Here is a 20,600-nt window from a genome sequence, read left to right on the forward strand (position 1 = left end):
ACTATCGTCCTATATCCCTAATATATTGCAGCATTAAATTATATTCCAAAGTGATAGCTAATCGCTTCAACACAGTGATTCCCAACCTTATTCACAGAGACCAGGTAGGCTTTATACCAGGCAGAGAAGCAAGGGACAATACCATCAGGACTATTAATCTCATATCTGCAGCGAGACAGCGTAAGGACCCCCTGTGTCTTTTAACGGTTGACGCTGAGAAAGCCTTTGACAGGGTTCATTGGGGATTCATGACAGCCACGTTACGACAAATGGGATTGGGCCCCTCGCTAGTGGATAGAGTTTTCGCCCTTTATACAAAAACTTCTGCAAGAGTTAGAGCCAATGGCATACTTGCTCCCTCCTTTAAAACTCGTAACGGGTGATGCCCTCTTTCACTATTACTTTATGTCTTAGAAATGGAACACCTAGCTAATGCTTTGAGAAACAACCAAGATGTCACCGGATTGGACATTATAGGGCACAGCTATAAATTGGCGCTCTATGCCGATGACCTGCTCTTGTACGTTTCGAATCTACACACCTCCCTCCCCATCCATTTTGAGAGTTCCCACAATTTAGACACCTTAGTAACGTTAAGATAAATCTCCACAAAAGCGAGATGCTTAACATCTAACTCCTAGAAAGTGAGGCATTTCTCATAACGTGTCTAGGATTACAAATTCCATCTCAGTTTCACCTCCTATATCCGCCTAATTATCTGCCGCTTTAAAGACGTACTATAGAAGACATGGGGAAATATTCCTTAAAGTCCCTATCATGGTTTGGCAGTATAAATGTTATAATTCCTTTATCTTTTCCAAACAATACCCATATGTGTGCCAGGACAATTTTTTGCAACTATTCGCTAATCCATGCTGTGTTTCGTTTGGTGCTCTAGCAGACCTAGGATTAACAGCAAGACAATGTTTAAACCTAAACATAGAGGGGGCATGGGCATGCCGGACCTAAAACTATATCACGCATCGGCTCTGCTCATGCGGAGCTTGAATTGGTCGAAGGATCATGTGCAAAGCTTTGGGTCCAGATGGAACAGGATCTCTCCCCAATGGATTTGTTGATAGCTCCTTGGGTCAACTTAGACTATAAACCTCCACTGGAGAAATGTCCCTTCTTGGTGCGCCACACCCTTACTCAATGGGACAGATGAATCCTAAGCTTCTAACTATCACTAAGACCGGGCCCCATGACCCCTCTCATGAACAATCCTGGTTTTACTCCAGGATTTCAAGTACATAGATTCTTGAAATGGAACAGCCTGTTGCATCCTAGAGTTCAAGATTCACTTGGATTCCCTGATCCATGAAGATAGGATGTTGGGAACAAATTGGCTTTAATGTGCTCAGATGAGGGCATTTTTAGACGGACTGTTTCCTCAGCAATCATGCCCGGACATCAGACTTTGACACACTTTTCATGAAACCGGACATGCACTTTGCTAACGCATAGCAATGGTGATATGGCCCCCTATTTTCGGAAATGGGAATTGTATCTCCAACTTACTTTTCAAGAAGTCATCAAAATGTGTACGTTCTCTCACGGACTGTCCATACACATGCACAGGAAAATAATTTTAAGATCCTTTCCAGGTGGTATTACTGTCCATCAACCCTCCACAAAAGGTTTCCCTCTGTCTCCAATTTATGCTGGAGATGCAGGAAAGCAGAGGGCACTATGCTGCATATTTGGTGGGCATAACCAAAGATAAAAAAGGTTCTGAGATATAGTGCTTGGGTACACCGGAAATTCTCAGGGAAGGTAATAACAAATACTCCTAAAATTACCCTTCTCTCTTTGACTTCCGGGACCTTGGCGCAGATGAAGAAAAATGCGCTTGAGATTCAGCAGCCCGTACGGTGATCCCAAGACACTGGAAGATGGATCGTGCACCCTCTTTCGGTTGAATGGGCTACAGAAATTAGGTATCCCATTAGAATGGAGGAATCAATTTCACTTTCACATGACCGTGTAGATAGGTTTGATGCTGGGTGGCGCTCTCTTTCTGAGTTCCTCCACTCTGCAGATTTCTCTGCGATAATTGGTGAACTGGTAGATGATAATTCATAGTAACCTGATATGTTGAGCAAAAGCTGAAGTATTGTTCACATCTGTGATATATTACTGCGATATTTCACTCATTTTAGTCCTTCTGCTAAAGGAGGTTAGCGAGCTTTAAAATATCTTACACATAGATTGCTGGATGGCAGAACGGTAGGTTAGGCTTGATACAGCTAAGGCCAAACATCATTCTTGACTTACTCATTTATTCCTCCGGGAACGCCCAGGCAGGAAGTGCCTTAAAGGGGTTATCTGAGTTATTTTTTTCTATGTTTCCTGTAACGGCACCCCTGGCATAAAAGGGGGTAAACGCCGTTTATGAGATATTCCCTTTCCAGATGCAAAAGCAGCTACTAAAGACACCAATCTCCCGAACTGGAAACCATATGAATGCTGCATACAGCTGAATAGGAAAAACCATATGAAAGGTTTACACTCCTAGCAGTCGAACTGGAACAGCATACAATCCCCCCAAGAACAAGGCCAAGCACTGTGTTAAGGGAAAAGCAGTGGACAGCCAGAGCTGTGTGTTTATTGTTCTTATATACACATTCTTACACATTAGTACCACCCACAGGGTTTTGTAAAACAACCAGTAACCCCGTACAATACACTCAGACACTCCCACACAAAATCCTCCCTTCTGCCTGTGATACATTGTGATAGGTTAATGAAATTATCACAGGCAGAAGAATACACAGTCTTACACAATGTCTTCTGTCCTGGAGACAATTGGGAAGTAATCCAATTTATCCCCAAGGGCAGAGGCAAAACTCCATTAGCCACATGGTAGCAAAAGACAATAAAAGACATAATATTTAACTGTGCAGCTATTGCATGAAACATAGACATTTAACATATCCCCAGATAGCTCAGGTCTGAGTGCATATTAGGTGAATGGCACTCAGACTAAACGAATACAGTAGCATCGCCATGGAGCCAAGTCTTTAACATAGTCTTTCGTTATCCGAATGGGCTCCATGGCATAGCTATCTGGGGTATCACTGTGCAAATAGGGCAAGTACCAAATGACCCGGCTTTCATGTCTTTGCCGGGGGAAATCAAGCGTTTCAACATGGGGCCATAGTCTAAAGGAAGCAGGCGGGCAACCAGGCTTCTCCAATGCATTGTGGCGAGATGGTCTCGTCACAGTTCCTAACTAAGCAAATGTAACAGCTTTCCAATTAACTCACTTTATCTCCAATGGCTGGTTTCTCAGATTTGACTGAGGGTCACATGACCTGTGATGTCAGCTTCTCTCCCTGCTCTGATAAAGTTAGTTTACAAGCCTGTAAACTAGATGTCACTGTGCTGGCCACGCCCCCCTTCACTGCCGTCTGCTCTGTCCTAGGATTCTTAACCCCTTCAGCTGAACAGACTGGCTTGCTGCAGCAGTTACAATTCTGGGCACAGGAGCTGACAAACTAGAGACAGCATTGCACAAGAAGATAGGGGGAAGATCCTGTGTGTATTAGCAGTGTCATTATACAGGTGGGACTTGTAGTCCTATACAACATGCTGCCGATTCTCCCAGCAGGCAGACATGTCACTCAGGGCAGCTCTTGTATTCACTCCCTTAGCAGAGCAGGGGGAGGGGCAGAGATTGTTTTTATTGCATGTAAACAAAGGGCCACAAAAGAACCAGGGAAATGAGGAAATATATATTTTTTGGGGCATAAAACTTGCTTAGCTTAGTTATATATTGCTGTCCATCAGATTTTCTGTGCTATATATATTTTTTTCATAACTCGGACAATCTTCACTGGAGAAACTGTCTAGCTCCTGCACCGACTCACAGACCCACTCACCCCTTTCTCCCTTTTCTCTCTCCCATTCTTTCTAACTCTTCCTCCCCCCTTCCTCACATATTATATTACTTTGAGTTTGTGCTTAGTATTCTATGGTTATTTTCCAGGAACATCAGTTGTATGGTAGGCTATAATTTAATGCAACTTATGTGTTTATGGGTTTAAACGTTTGCCTCCTCATGGGTCACTTTACCTACGGGCACTTTTCTGCTTAATGTGTTGGGGATCCTACATGATCCTGCAATAATGATTATTCCCTGCCTGTTACCTTGTTTTTCTGTAATTGTCACGCTTTGAAAACCAATAAAGTCAGAATAAACATAAACAGGGAATCAATGATGACATTTATATTATCAGTGAACAAACACTTGCAATGTAAACTGCACTACAAAGATAACAAGATACATTAACAACATCTTACCTATTCTAACAAAACCATCTGAAAGGAGTATGTCTCTGGCTTCCTTCTTTAAGTCCAAAATAACTTTCTAAAAAGAAAATTACAATGTCAGGGTCGTCACTGTTAGGATTAAAGCAGCTTGGTTATAAGACAGAAGTCCGTTAAACAACGGAAGTGATAAAGATGCGGAGAAAGGGTTAAACTAACAACAGCTCGCACTGTTGAATTTCCATAACCAGATAGGAGGGGGGCTGAATGCTGTGCTTGGCATCCAGTAAAAATAACATTGGGTGCATTGCCTGCTAAACAAAATTGCTGATAGCTCCTTTGGAGATACTGATTAGTTGAGAGCAACTTACTAAGGGTACTTTCACACTTGCGGCAGAGAGATCCGGCAAGCAGTTCCGTCGCCGGAACTGCCTGCCGGATCAGGCAAAATGTATGCTAACTGATGGCATTAGTAAGACTGATCAGGATCCTGATCAGTCTTAAAAATGCCTGATCAGTCGAAAAAATGCATTGAAATGCCGGATCCGTCGTTCCGGTGTCATCCGGCAAAACGGATCCGTCATTTATTTTTTTCACCTTTTTTTCAGTCTGCGCATGCGCATAACGGAACGACGGATCCGGCATTCCGGTATTCTGAACGCCGGATCCGGCGCTAATACATCCCTATGGGAAAAAATGCCGGATCCGGCGTTCAGGCATGTCTTCAGTTTTTTTCACCGGAGAGAAAACCGTAGCATGCTGCGGTTTTCTCTTTTGCCTGATCAGTCAAAACGACTGAACTGAAGACATCCTGATGCAAACTGAACGGATTACTCTCCATTCAGAATGAATGGGGATATGCCTGATCAGTTCTTTTCCGGTATAGAGCCCCTGTGACGAACTCTATGCCGGAAAAGAAAAACGCTAGTGAGAAAGTAGCCTAACCGAAATCTCCTGGAAATGCAGCACCCTTTTAAGTTGTGTGAGAAGTAGAATATAGCCCAGAGCTGTATTCATAATTCTAAGTCTAGTCTAGAAATAATTCCCTAACTTAATTCACTGGTGAAATGTGTTTTTCTTATGTCATGTCCCTGGAACGAGGCTTGTGTACTGACTACACTTCCCAAAATGCTATTCACCAACACACATGTTGAGCATGCATTTTAGCTCTGAAATATGCAGATTTGCAAACGCCACTCCATACAATAAACTGTAATGCAATCACAAAGAATGCATTGCAATTCTAATGTAAACTACGTCAAATGGTGAGCATAGTAATGCTTTATTGACTAGAGAACAATGTAATTCCAAAGTGAAATACTTACATTAAAGGGGTTGTCCGCTTTTGTAATATTGATTACCTATCCTCAGGAAAGGTCATCAATATCAGATCGGCAGGGGCCCGACTGCTGGCACCCCTGCAGACCAGCTATTTGAAGATAAAGCAGCAGTCATATAAGCGAGTAGGACAGAGCTGTCCCACTGAATTAAATGGAGACAGCAGAGCTATAATTACACCTGCTCAGCTCTGCAATGGTGACGGAGAGCAGGTAAACAGTGAGGAGAACACAGAGCTTGCACGAACAGCTGATCAGTGGTGTGCGGGTAGTCTTGAGGATAGGTCATCAATATTACAAAAGCGGAAAAATCTATTTCCATTATCTCTTTCATAGACATACTATACCTGGTAAGGTAAAACCTCCACACTTGTGTTTGTTAACAAGTCTCCAGGATGTTCAGAGTTTCCACTGCGGAACAAATACCTAAAAATTAAAGCATAGACTTAGTCATTTTTCTCTCGTGCTTCCTAAGAGCATTTCCATTAACAGTTAAGACTAGGCTTAGGGACCTTTACAGATATTGATTGGGCTGAAATTCTCAGTCATATTCCTCTCTTGTCTCTCACATATTTATCTAGTACTGGAGAACCGGTTTGTCTCCTCAATCTTCGTTATTGTATAATACTGCCGTTAGGACTGCCTGCACATGTGACTGCTGCCGATCGCATCAGGTGGTTGTGATCCATATGTTATGGAGCCGACTGAGTTTCAGACAATATTGGTAGGAGGTTCTCAACTTCATAAATTCAATTTATCTTTTATGTCTGCTGCCTGACCTGCTATTATATTATTATAGCTTAACACTGGATTGTGGAGAGTCAACCTACTTGCTCACCATTTGTCCATATCGTCAATTGGATTATTCAATTAGAGAGATCAGTTGTTATGGCAGCACGGTGGCTCAGTTAGCACTTGTGCCCTGCAGCTCTGGGGTCCTAGGTTTAAATCCGACCATGGACAACATCTGCATGGATTTTGTATGTTTGCATGAGTTTCCTCTGGGTACTACGGTTTCCTTCAATACTCGCAAAACAATCCTGATAGGGAACTTTGATTATGAGCCCCATTGAGGACAGCTTGATGCTAAGGTCTGTAAAGCACTGCAGAATATAGTAGTGCTATATAATGGAGTAAAATAAATAGGTGTGGAACCACTGTGTCGACCAACAGATTTGACTTTGGGCTAAACCTAAGGGTGTTATCCTGACAGTTCCCTGGTATTCACCCTTTAACCCCTGTACAGGGATCTGGATTTTGCTGCAGGCCACCAGGCCGATACCTTCTGGAGCAGCCTCTGTTTGACAGCTGACCTACAGGTGTCAGAGACACTGGTCAAACAACATCTTAGTTGGAGACAGGCAGAGGTGAGGACAGGCAAGGTACGTGCAACAGGGCAAATGGTCTAAGTTCAGAGCAGGCATGGATGGGTCAATACGGAGGGTCAGTCAGCGGAAGGTCCAAAATCCAGTAAACAGGCTGAAAGTTGGTACACAGGCAGACAACAGCACACCTCTGAAGGGAACTAGCAAGCTAGACAACTTATTGCCTGTTATTGGCTGCCGAAGATTAGGGTGCATGCGCTGGCCCATTAACAGCAGAATGGAGTGTGCACTACCTACAGACACAGGATGAGAGGCCTAAGCCGGCAAACAGGATCCATCCTGTGAGGAGAAACAAAGAGAGCCAGGCAGCAGGACCTGCCAGGAAGGAGACAGCAGGAGGCGGGTCTGTGTTGCCTGGAAGCAGAGACCAGTGAATGGTAAGCAAAGCAGCAAGATAGATCATGGTCAGCAGTTTGAAAACTATCTACCTTCGAAGGCTTGTTAGCGATTATTTGGCTGATTGGTGGCCAGTGTAAAGGGCCCTTGAAACATGCATAAAGGACAAGACGTAATTATGTTCTCTACTGTGAGGTAAATTAAGAGAGGGAAAGATTATTCTAGCGCACGCACAAACCACACCCAACCGATTTCAATGGGAATCCCCCAGCCATGTTTGAACCTAGTCTTGTTTTCTGTTTTGTACTGTAAAGGTGGGTTTAGACAGGCCAAGCTAAAGACGATTGTTAGGAAGGACGGGTTCCTGACAGTTGGCTGCTCGTTACATGCAGCGATCACCTCCACAGTAAGAGAACAAGTAACTGCTATGTTGATCCCTTGCACTCATACAGCTGCATTGTTTCTAGGCAGCAGATGGCTGTATAGACAGCACGATCAGAAACAATAATTTAGGTGCCTGCACTAATCATTTCATCGGCTGCACTTTTACATGGGCAGATTGTTGAGAACAAGCGTTCGCAGGAATGTTTGTTCCCAATAATCTGCCAGATTATCTCCCTACATAAATCCACTTTAGAAGAAAAGGTGCCGCCAGACTGTGATAAGCAGCACTCTGAAGGGGTGTGCTATGGTTAATGTGTTGACTAAGGTCATGTTACCAGGATTAGCATCAGGATCCTCAAACTGATTCAGGTAAGGAATCCAAGCAATCTGTATTGTTCATGGAAACATATGATGAATTTATGATCATAACAGAGAGAAACTGGAGGTGTTTTTTCTACAAACAAAATATAAAAATTTAATTTAAAGCGGTTATGCAGTCAGATAAGAAAGAGTACTGAAAGTATATTAATAGTACACGACTTACTAAGAAAGCCCAGCTTTATGTAAAATGTCTGGCACGCTCCATCTAATGGGGCAGAACTACAGGGAGGGAACATCACATGATTGCTAGCTGGGACGCCATGCTGCATCAGGGAATGCCAAAATCTTGTGGTCATGTAAAGGCAGAACAGGGTTTGCAGACCAAAAAGAAAGCTGGGTGTAATTAATAAGACATTGTATCTGATTTCTCATGTGACTGCTCAGCCCCTTTAAACTAGAAATTAGAAGGATGGTCACTACCTACCTTGCTGACGGAGGAGATCTCCACTTTTAATAATCGTACAAAAGTGTGTTATTCTACTCTAAAAACCAAGTTGATTTGACAAAGCAAAGATTCAATTGTTTTTCCCATGTAAATGAAGTGCATTCTCCTATAGGAGCTGTCCATGCATCCTAAGTCCAGGGACATGTATATATGCATACATGTAAATGCACTTTCTCCTCTAGTCTATAGTAAGTGCTCTAACATAATACACACTACATAACGTGTGATGTTTAGTAATCTTTCTAAGATTTCCTTTTTGAATATACAAAGTAACTAGTGAATATATACCCTTGAATACTATCGTATTAAAGGGGTTGTCTCACTTCAGCAAATGGCATTTATCATCTAGACAAAGTTAATACAAGGCACTTAAGGTGGGTTCAAATCAAGTTTTATGCCTCAGTTTGATGTATACGTTAGAAAAAAAAGCACACCACGTTCTTGTATCTTGCAGAGTCCGGTAAAAAAAATACACTTACTAATGTATTGTGATTGTCCATATTGCTTCCTTAGCCGGTTCGATTCATTTTTTAATCGAATTATACACTGCTCATTTCCATACGATTATGACCATGCAATCCAGCAGAGGTGGCCGTGCTTGTACACTATAGGAAAAAGCACCGGCCTCTCTGGTGGCCAGGACTGGGGGAGTACGCATGGGCACACATGCGCAGCAGCTCCCGTTCCAGCCACCTCATATCTGCACTGCAGCAGTGGCCGTAACCCCCTGAAATCGAGCAGTGTATAATGTGTTGGAAAAACTAATCAAGCCAGGCGGCAATATGGAGAATCACAATACATTAGTAAGTGGCTTGTATGAATTTAGTCTACATGATAAATGACATTTGCTGAAGTGAGACAACCCCATAAAAGTACCAGTACATCAGAAGCTACATTTCCTCCTGATACAGAGCTCCAAATCCCCTGAATAGACATTACAGAGGTTATCTGGCTCTTAAAAAAGATTTGTATATGGTTTCCCTGCAGTGACTAATTTAGTGCCTGTAGCTGAGATGCCTCTGTAATTTGATCCCACACGCAGTCCCATGACACCGGGTACAATGAACAGGTGGACTATCCCCCATCTCACTCCCCCTCTCTCTGATGTACAGCACATCACTGCTCTCTGGCTCGCCCTCCTCCCACAATCTGGAGTGAATGTCTTAACTGCTGGGCTGCAAACAATGCAGAGCCAGTGACAAAAAAAAAACTGCAGGAGTCATTGGAGCAGAACCTTACTGACTATAATAGAGGGACACTCCGGCAGTGATAAATACAGGCACTGTCTGGTAATCGCACCCACTGCAAGCACTAGCAGCATCAAAGCAAACCCGAATCACAGAGCTGGGAAAGGCAATGAAAAACAACTTCTGAGCTATGGTGGCAACACCATTCTTTTTGTGTATTTTTTTTCATATGGTACACTTTTTATGAGTTAGGGCCCTTTCACACTTGCGTTGGCCGGTTCCGGCATAGAGTTCCGTCGTCGGGGCTCTATGCCGGAACAATCCTGATCAGGATTATCCTAATGCATTCTGAATGGAGAGAAATCCGTTCAGGATGCATCAGGATGTCTTCCGTTCCGGAACGGAACGTTTTTTGGCCGGAGAAAATACCACAGCATGCAGTACTTTTTGCTCCGGCCAAAAATCCTGAAGACTTGCCGCAAGGCCGGATCCGGAATGAATGCCCATTGAAAGGCATTGATCCGGATCCGGCCTTAAGCTAAACGTCGTTTCGGCGCATTGCCGGATCCGACGTTTAGCTTTTTCTGAATGGTTACCATGGCTGCCGGGACGCTAAAGTCCTGGCAGCCATGGTAAAGTGTAGCGGGGGAGCAGCATACTTACCGTCCGTGCGGCTCCCGGGGCGCTCCAGAGTGACGTCAGGGCGCCCCAGGCGCATGGATGACGTGATCGCATGTACACGTCATCCATGCGCCTGGGGCGCTCCGACGTCATTCTGGAGCGCCCCGGGAGACGCACGGACTGTAAGTATGCCGCTCCCCCGCTCCTACTATGGCAACCAGGACTTTAATAGCGTCCTGGCTGCCATAGTAACACTGAAAGCATTTTGAAGACGGATCCGTCTTCAAATGCTTTCCATACCCTTGCGTTTTTCCGGATCCGGCGTGTACCTCCGGCAAGTGGAGGACACGCCGGATCCGGACAACGCAAGTGTGAAAGGGCCCTTAAAAGATAACATTTCAGCCACCACTAGGGGGAGTTTACAGAATGCTGTTATACACTGAACTAAATCAGCTCTGTATATCTGTACCACAATAAGAAGCTACTACTCCTATCATTTTTAATATATCTTTAATCAGCACAGAATGTTGAAGCTAAAAATGACAGGACGTTAAAGGGTGGATGTTCACCTTAAGGTTGCCAGGCTTCACAGGCTTCAGAACACAATTCTTTTTATTACAGTACATGTATAAGAGTCATCTGTGTGTGAATGGTGCAACTGCTAGATTGAGGTAAATGTATATTTAAACCTCTGAACTGACACAGAAATGCATCACTAATGTGTGCAGGGACTTCCTGATCCTCCCCCGACAGATGATGTTAAGGAAGACAAGGATCTGGAGTAATTCATATTTTTGCCCAATCCTTTTGTTCTCTCAAGAGATAGGCGGCCATGGGGAAGCCGGGGGGGGAGTCGGGAGAGATGGCCAGATGGTTCAGCTGACAGCTATTGATTGTATGGCCGCCTCAAGTCCTTATATAAAGGACATCTAAAGATAAGATAGTACTGGTACAATTAAGGTGACCATACACATTAGACAGAAGTTGCAGTTGAGCATTCATTTTGCAGACAAGATTATACTCATTTTAGTCTATATTGGCCGTTATAGTTGTTCAAACTGGCCATACATGTTCAAGGTCAGCGGGCAATTGAGTGAAGATCTTTCATCCCTAAACTATCTTTCTTTCATTTACCTATCAGGCAAAATTAACTTCAGACGGTAATAGCGTGTCATCAGTTGGCAAAAACAATAGTTTGATGTTAAATTTCAATTGACAAACATTTATTTTGCTTGAAATCATCCATTTTGATCAACTTTGGACTAATGTGTATGGCCACCTTTAGCTGAATGCTGCTGTACAGCAGTCAACCCTAAAACAATGACTGACCTTTCAACATGCACTGGCTTATCAAACTTGAACAGAATGTAGTCTCCAGCCATTGGGGTGATAGCCCAGAAGAAGTCCTCCCCCAAGTACGTCTTTTCGAGAGCGTGACCTTGATATACTTTTAGGGATGTTGAAACTTCAGCTGGAGGATTCACGTGAATTTTATGCAATAATGGTTTTAAGAAATCTTTATCCTAAAGGAAAAGTAGAGGAACAAATCTAAGCAACACTGTGCACCAAACATGTAGTGCTTACATTAATATCAAATGTCTCCATAGCCAATAGTATGGTGAGGGAATATGGAGCTCTATTTATCAAAATTACCCATAGCAATAGTACCAGTGACCACCGTTTGTTTCCAAAAACCACTGCAGTGTGATTGGTTATTGATAGATCTTAAAAATGAAAGGGAATCTGTCACCAGTTTATGGTCTCCTCACTAAAAGGGCAGCATAAACATTGACTTATCTCTTTAGCAAAACTACTAACAGAAATAGGTTTTTGCATTGCAGTGTTTTATGCCTGTCAGAGTAAAACTTACAGGCAGTCTATTAGGACCAGCCCCTGGATGGTCCTAATAGGCTGCCCCACATGGCATTGTTAGGTCTCCGGCTTCCATAGTAAGCCATTAGCACCCTAAGATCACAATTGGAGGCACCAATGGAGTGACAGAAGGATCCTTCTGTCTGAACACTTAGATGGCATTGTTGCCATTAACTGTGGCATCTGAGGGGTGGAGCACCAGGAGTTGAACACCATGGCCGTTATCTATGTTTTTCGGATCCGTGGACCACAAAACACTGGGGCCTTGTGAATGCCCCCTTACAAGAGTGCATCTGGGGTTTACCAGTTCTCTACTGTATAAATAAATGCTGTTTGCTAAGAACAGCTCATAGCTACTTTGGCAAGTTCTAGTTTTAGCATTTGAAACAGGGGTTATTGGTTACATCCAAATTATAGCTCCAATAAAACTTTGGAGCCGCTGGGAAATTGCAGCATATAAAAAAAAATAAAAAAAATACGAATTATGTGTAAAATGTGCTTCTACTTACCGTGAGTTTCTGTATTTTCCCTGCTAATGAGGAGTGCAGACCGACATGCTGGAAGAGGGAAGGTCTAAACCGGATTCGAAGATTGGATTTTTGCCTGTCACAATGTTTCTGTTTAAAAAAAACAAAAAAAAAACATGGAAGAATATGGATCTACAGTTTTCACCATTCACTGCTTAACTTGCTTTACTACAGTTATTTCTGGGAGGGGGTGTCCTTTCTCAGGGAGTGTGTACTTTCTGCTGCAGCTGGTGGCCATTCAAGGATGGAACTGAGCATGTGCTTCCATCTCAGTGTGCGGGACAGCAGGTGGCGCTATACAGATAGATTTTAGTGAATAACTCAGTGGCTATACTTCATTTTAAATACATGCAATTACAAAAGAATTCTGCTGTTCAGGCAGAATAAAAAGTTTGTATTCTCACTATTCCATGACAAAAGCTCCCTAAATCATTTGTTTGTATTGCTCCTCCCAGCCAATACCTAGTGCTGTCAGCTATTTATCATGGCAAGAGCTGCTGACAGATTCCCTTTAAATGTGTCAAAATAGCAAGATCTCATTCAAAAATGACCCACAACTATTTTATTTTATTTTAAAGCAAAAAAGATTCCATGACTTCCTTTAGTTGCATATATCTGGCCTGCTGTGCTGGTTCAGGCAGAAGTTTGTGCTCAGTCTGTTTAAGCTAACCACGTCTTTTATACTGTCAAGCAACAGATGTATCCTGTACAAGGAATGTAATCCATATCGTAGAGCATGCTTGCCTTAATGACTTTTCATGGAAATAAACTAAGTTGAGGAGTATGTTATCTCTCCAGCTAGGGCAGTGCCTACTGTCAATTTGATGTAAAGCATGCTTCCATGCTAATGTCTGTCCTACTGCCAGTAGTGGTGATACAAATGTTCAAGCACATTGCCATTTGTTCAAAGAATAGCACACCATGAGCATATACATCTAGTTATATACATCCTTAGAATATGAATGTCACTTTAGGAATACTTACTGCGTCTTTTTCTGGGTTACAGACTTTTACCCATAAGATGTGGTCAAGTAGCCAGTCAATTGGCTTCTCCTTGTAGAACATAAAGATGAACTCGACAATAAGAGTCATATCAGGAGCTTGAAACATTTTTCCTGCAATGATACAACAAAATCATTAGTGTTACCTACAGTGGTGCTTGAAAGTTTGGGAGCCCTTCAGAATTGTATATATTTCTGCATAAATTTGACTTAAAACTACATCAGATTTTCACATAAAAGTCCTAAAGATAAAGATAGCCAGATCAAAGAAATGAGTCAATAATATTAGACTTGGTAATTTATTTATTGAGGAAAATAATACAATATCACCCATTTTGGTAAAAAGTGGGTGAACCTTTGCATTCAGTATGTGGTGGGACCTCCCTTGTGCAGCAATAACTGCTGCAGTTGTTGATTAGTCCTGCACATCGGCTTGGAGGAATTTGGGCCCATTCCTCCATACAAAACAGCTTGGGCTGTTGGGTCTCGTCGCCTGCAGTTGCTGTGTTGAGGGGATGGTGGTTACCATGTGGTGCTGAGCCAAATTTTGAGGGAACCACTCAAAGTACGTACCCACTCAAAAGAGGTCCCCTTGATGTGGTGATTGTGCCTATACATTTAATCAAAGTGTATACTAAGTGCCTCATGTACATGTTTATATATAATTTTGAGAAGCAATAGATCACTGCCTGACATGAAGATATGTAATCCATATCTTTTTTTCTCTACAGCTTGGCGTTATTTCCAAAATGTTACATTTCGATGCAAAACTGCATAAGGGCCAGTTCACACCGAGTTATCTGCAGCCGATTTTGGAGTGCTCCAAAAGGCGCCTCAAAACAGCCTCCTATCCATTTCAATGGGAAACAGCATTTGATTTTTTTTCCACATGGAAAAATGAAGCAGCATGCCCTATCTTGTGGCGGAAAACATGCTGAACCTCCAATTGAAATGTATGGGAAGCGTCAAAAACCGTCTGTGTGTGTCAGTGTGTTTTCTGCGTGGTTTTTTTGGGGTGGATCCACACCAAAAAACCCAAGCTGAAAATGCTGTTTTCGCCCACTGGTTAAAAGAACGTGGTAAAAAACTGAATCAAAAACCACTGCACTGAAAAATAAATAAATTAAAAAAACATGGGCGGATTCTGTGCAGAATTTTGTACGTGGATTTTTAGAATCACAAAGGGCCGGAATGGGGTACAATATTTTTTAATCTTATAATTCCGGTTTATTTATTTGTGTTTGCCAGAAATATAAAAATTGTCCTGACAGCTAAAGGGTTAATGGGAAACCTTCAAAATGTGACCATTTGGGGTGCCTGTGTACTGACATTGAGAAAGAATGGTGCAGAACTTGCACAGAGCACTGCATGTGCTCAAACTGTGAAATACGCTTCTTAAAAGGGTTTTCAGAGATTTAAATACTGAAGACCTACCCAGTATCTGATCAGTGAGGGTCAGACAGCCAGGGCCCCCGCCGATCAGCTGTTTGAGAAGGCACCGGCGCTCTCCATGCTCACCAAGCACATCGCCGTACATAGCATAGTGACTGTGCTTGATATCGCAGCTCAGCCCCATTCCCTTCTATGGGGTTGAGCTGCACCTAGGCCATTAGACCGATGAATGTGTCTTTGAGGCCTAGGGAAAGCTGATAGAAGGCCGCAACGCTACTGCGTGTGCCACTTCTTTCTCAAACAGCTGATCAGCAAGGGTACTGGGTGTCAGACCCCCGGACCTAGAGGATAGGTCATCAGTATTTAACCCCTTTAAAGCAATATAGTCTCCAAGAACAGATTTTGGGGACCATAACTGGCCTAGCAACACATATTCAGACTAGATATGCAATTAAACTAGTTATCAAAACTAGTGTAAAACTAAAGCGGAGAAACTTCCCAAAGTAACCAACCAGATTCAAGTGCAAATTCTTCACTGGTCTACTTGACTGGTTGCTATGATCAACTCCTCCAATACAATGGCTACCTAGATGTACACAAACAGTCCTGTTTCTATTGCAGATGGTCCATGTCCAGCTCTCACAGACCGATTCACTGGAGCTCACATAAACTATGCAGCATACTATGATCCCATAGTAAAAGTATCTTACCAATGAATCCCAGCTGAGAAAACTCCAGTATCATCCACTCGTCATTAGACAGCTGAAGTGCAAAGTTCTTTATTGTACTGAAGTAATTTTGCTTGGCAACAATATCATCTTCAAGCTTTAAAGATACAGATAATTATTGTCACTTAATCAAAATCAATGATAACACGTTATTGACACGTGTAAGCCAACAAGACGTAAAGTAAACTTAACCCATACATATGGTTTAAAAGCACATGCTAGTCAGCAAGATTTAAGAATTGAGACACATATATTTACCTGGATGTAATAAATACCCTTCCTCTGAGCGTACATCATCAGGAAACAATAATCTAAATTTTGTTTGGTTCGCCATCTGTAACAGAAGGTAAAAAAAAAAACAAGATAAATTAATATTATCACATCTATATTACAGGAATGCATAACACATATTTCCTTATGTAGTGGCTAGCACAGTACGAATATTTTTGGAGCAGTGAATATGTGCATCTCATACTGTAAGGGTTTCATGATGTAGATAGATAGAGATATATCTCTATCTATAGGCGAAAAAAATTCCACGGCACCTCCAAGGCGTAAAATAGTAGCAAACTTTATTCACCAGACCCGCAACGTTTCAATCCACTTCCTGGGATCTTTCTCAAGCAGTCACTGCTTGAGAAAGATCCCAGGAAGTGGATCAAAACGTTGAGGGTCTGGTGAATAAAGTTTGCTACTATTCTACGCCTTGGAGGTGCCGTGGATTTTTTTTTGCTTATTATTTGAAGGGGGATTGCCTTCACAGCCGCTGGCACTTTATATACAGCTGTTCTGCCCAACCTTTATATTTTTTATATATATATATATATATATATATATATATATTTGAATAAGACTCATAAAGCACATATTAAATATTAACCCCTTCCTGACTGCCCACTGACTATATACGTCCTATCTGCACATACCCCGAGCAGATAGCACGTATATAAACGTTCAGGCAGCGCTGGGATTAAAGCTCCTGCAATCTAGGAGGAGCAGGTTGGGACCCGGAGGAGAAGTCAGGAGCAGTTTATTGGCACTCTGTCCTTCTCCAGTGCCGGCAGGAGAGCAGTACATGAGCGCAGGAAGCGGCCAAGCCGATTCCTCTATTAGTTCTGGCTGTCATGTGACCGCTGGGTGTCTCAGGGCAGGAGCAAAGCTGCAGGGTCTAAGGAGACCTTGATCAGCTCTGTCTGTGTGTAATGCCCCCACAGGGGGCTGTTTTCCGCTATAACTTGGGCACCTGTGGATGCCCCAGTTACAGTGGAGACAATAAAAGTGTAAAAAAAAAAAATCAAGTCAGTGTCCTCCAGAGGTCTTTTACTGACATCTTGGGGGACATATGTGCCCAAAATAAAAATATAAGTAAAATAAAATATAAAAAATACAAATACAAATGCCGTCACTAATGGAAGCAGTCACCATAGTCGCCCCATTCACTCAAACCTATACATGTTATTATATCAAAACGATCGTCACAAAATAGAAAACCCATTGCAATAATTAATTTTTGTGTCAGTTTTAATATTTAAGAAATAAAAAGCTATAATTAAAAAAAAGACTTTTTAAAAACAGTTTTCCCCAAGTTAAACAAAAAAAAAAAACATGCTAATAAAAACTCCTAAGTAAAAGACATCGTAAAAATTATTTTGGTAGTCAAAGAAATCAAAAAAGTTAGGGCCACTAAACCACCACATGCACAAAAATCACAAAAAAACTAATAAATGTGGGCCCGACAAAGTGCTGTACTACTGTTCAGGACCAAAAAGCCAAAATGGCTTAACTTTACTTAAATAAGCTACATTATGTATTACATACTGTATAAAACTCTATAATTCCCATATCAATGTGAATCAAATAAACACAGAATGTAGTATTTTTTATGAATCAGATGAACGACACATAAGTATACCCTTACAGTAAATAGGCTACATGCACACGACCGTATGTGTTTTGCGGTACGCAAAAAAAAACAAAAAAACGGATGCCATCCGTTTTAAAAAAAAATTTTTTGTAGATCCATTGTAACAATTCCTAAAACGGACAAGAATAGGAAATGTTCTATATTTTTTTTTTGCGGGGCTACGGAACGGACATACTGATGCGGACAGCACACTGTGTGCTGTTTGCATTTTTTGCGGACCCATTGAAATGAATGGGTCCGCAACGTTCGTGTGCATGCAGCCTTATCCTGGATCATCTTTGCAGGATAACAGGCTGAACTGGATGGACGTAGTTTCAGACAAACTAGCTTACTATATTTATACACCGGTTTCTTTGTTTGATGCAGTGCAATGATTGTGATACCTGAATTAAACTATGGCAATAGAGACATGGGGCCAGATTTATCATTAGCTCAAGTCAGAATAATGGAGTGAAAAAGTCGCAAATTTTTGCGCTATCGCTAAAACTGTGCACAAATTTGCGACTTTTTTCTGCTCTGCACTATGCTCGCCAGTTTTCCGAAAGTGGGCGTGTTTCATTATGTAAATGAACCTCTAGACAGATTTACTATTGGGACTATTTAAAAATGCAGAAAAAAATGCGCAACTTCACTCCAGTGAGGACCATGCTTATCTTATGAGACTTTTTAATAGAACATGCGACTTTTTCAAGTTGAGTGAGCTGTCAGAGTAATAATAAATCTGGCCCACGGAGTACATTCTGAACTGAAATGTTACATTCCTACATTGTAACACCCCAGTACCATACTATAAAGAGTGGGTGGGCACCATGAAATTATACACCAGTGCTGGTCAGCATGAATGAATGCAAAAAACCAAAACCTGCACACAGGGGTGCACCTCTTTGTAAATTTAACACAGACCGGGGCAGACTGGTCATAGACCCTACAGGGAAATGATCTGATGCTCTCAGCATAAATTTAGGAGCAACAGGCATTTATGCACCTTCTTGGTGCTGCTGGGGTAGTATTTTGTGCTGCATTGTGGTATTTGGTTCTGCTATGGCGGTATTTTGCGCTGCACTATAGTACTGTAGGCCCGCCTACTTATTTTGCCCCTGCCAACTTGTGTTGGCCTGCCTTCTGTCAATTTGGACCTGCCTACAACATATGGCGACTTTTAGATTTTTTCCAGGACTGATTTAAGTTTCCAGTCCATTCCTGGATTCCTAGGATAAAATATCCTATTAAAAGATTTAATGTATAACAGAATTAAACACAATTAAAACTTGCTCCAAAAGGAACTCTTATGTCCCTGCCCCCCCCCCCCCCAAAATAAGGTCAAAGGACCACCCACTTGGTAAATTCAAAATCCAGAGCAAAAACAAGAAAATATACATAAATCCCAAATTATTATTTCAAGGCCCAAACAGTTATAAATATAATAATCATGCAGTATCAAAAGAATTATATATGCAGATATCACCAAAGCAGACCTGTCCTTGTGAGTTACCCCACAGGTATCCGTTTAACACGGCTTCATCAGAGTGAGGTAGCATATTTACACTGCCCCTGTAGAAGGCGTGCTAATGCCGGCACCTACAAGGACAAATCTGCTTTGGTGTTATCTACATACTTTTCACGTCTATTTGGCTTGAATTGCTTTGATTCTGCATGATTGTTATATTTATTAAGCTACCTTCACACTTGCGGTAGCCTATTCTTGCAGGCTGTTCTGCCGGGGGAACAGCCTGTCGGATCCCTGCTGCCGCCAGTATGAAAGTAGCCTTACTGATTGTTATATTTATTCCGGTCTGGAACCTGGAATAATACTTTGAGATTTATGTATGTTTTTGTGTTGTTGCTGTGGACATAATTTAAAAATTGCCAAGTGGTTGGTCCTCTGATTTTATTGGGGGCCAGAGACATGATAGCAAGCGTGGATTGTTTTACATTTCTCACCTTTAATTTGTGATCAAATAAATTTTGCAATAAATCTTTGTTTGCAAATGTAAAATTAGGAGCTATGTGCAGGATTCTTTGTTTTACATCATAACACCCAACCAACAGCATGAGCGGTTACTTACATCACATCCCAACAAGTGTTTCTTCCAGCAGTATTAGGGTCCATTCACACGTCCGTTGTTTCTTTCCTGATCTGTTCCGTTTTTTGCGAACAGATCTGGACCAGTTCTGTATCCATTCACTTTCAATGGGTCCTGAAAAAAAAAAAATCGGACATTGTGCTGTTCGATTTTTTTCAGGACCCATTGAAAATTAATGGGTACAGAACTGGTCCAGATCTGTTCCGCAAAAAACGGAACAGATCAGGAAAGAAACAACGGATGTGTGAATGGACCCTTACTGTGTTAACGTCATATTACTTACCTAACCCTTTCCTTGGAGTCCCCAAATGTCTCCTTTAAATTTGTCAAATCTGGATAATAGGTAGCAGGTGGAGAAATCACTTCCACTAAACCAGAGCTGATTTCGGTAGAGAATCTAATAAAAACAGATGACACAATTTACGGTTATTGACTCTACATGTTACAATAAAACTATACCTAAAAAGTAAATCAGAAGCTCAACAAACAGCAAATATCTGGGCTTTACAGAATAATTTAGCCAAGCATAAGACTCACTGCTATTAACTTCCCTTGTTAGGCTAAATTCACACTTGCAGCAAAGTTATAAGGCAGGCTGTTTCGGCAAAGAACAACCTGCCAGTGTTCTCCCGATTTTAGTATAGCTGGATAACGCCATCTACCCACCGGACCCCACTGACTATAATGGGCTGCCGGATAGCTTTGCATGTTTGGTCTGGGAAAC

At 41.9% G+C, this 20,600-nt stretch overlaps 1 protein-coding gene across 1 annotated transcript in view; it reads right to left on the reverse strand.

Moving 5' to 3' along the window:
- MGAT4A (alpha-1,3-mannosyl-glycoprotein 4-beta-N-acetylglucosaminyltransferase A) overlaps positions 1-20,600 on the reverse strand; it is a 69,275-nt gene that overhangs the window by 10,085 nt on the left and 38,590 nt on the right. Inside the window, exons 7-14 of the mRNA XM_044284594.1 lie at positions 20,160-20,273; positions 16,127-16,202; positions 15,851-15,965; positions 13,732-13,862; positions 12,730-12,837; positions 11,678-11,871; positions 5,957-6,035; positions 4,306-4,372 (exon numbers count right to left, since the gene is read on the reverse strand). Of these exons, the coding sequence (XP_044140529.1) occupies positions 4,306-4,372; positions 5,957-6,035; positions 11,678-11,871; positions 12,730-12,837; positions 13,732-13,862; positions 15,851-15,965; positions 16,127-16,202; positions 20,160-20,273 (884 nt within the window). The remainder of the gene's footprint in view (positions 1-4,305; positions 4,373-5,956; positions 6,036-11,677; positions 11,872-12,729; positions 12,838-13,731; positions 13,863-15,850; positions 15,966-16,126; positions 16,203-20,159; positions 20,274-20,600) is intronic.

This window comes from Bufo gargarizans, chromosome 3, assembly GCF_014858855.1.
Source record: "Bufo gargarizans isolate SCDJY-AF-19 chromosome 3, ASM1485885v1, whole genome shotgun sequence".
Taxonomy (NCBI): Eukaryota; Metazoa; Chordata; class Amphibia; order Anura; family Bufonidae; genus Bufo; species Bufo gargarizans.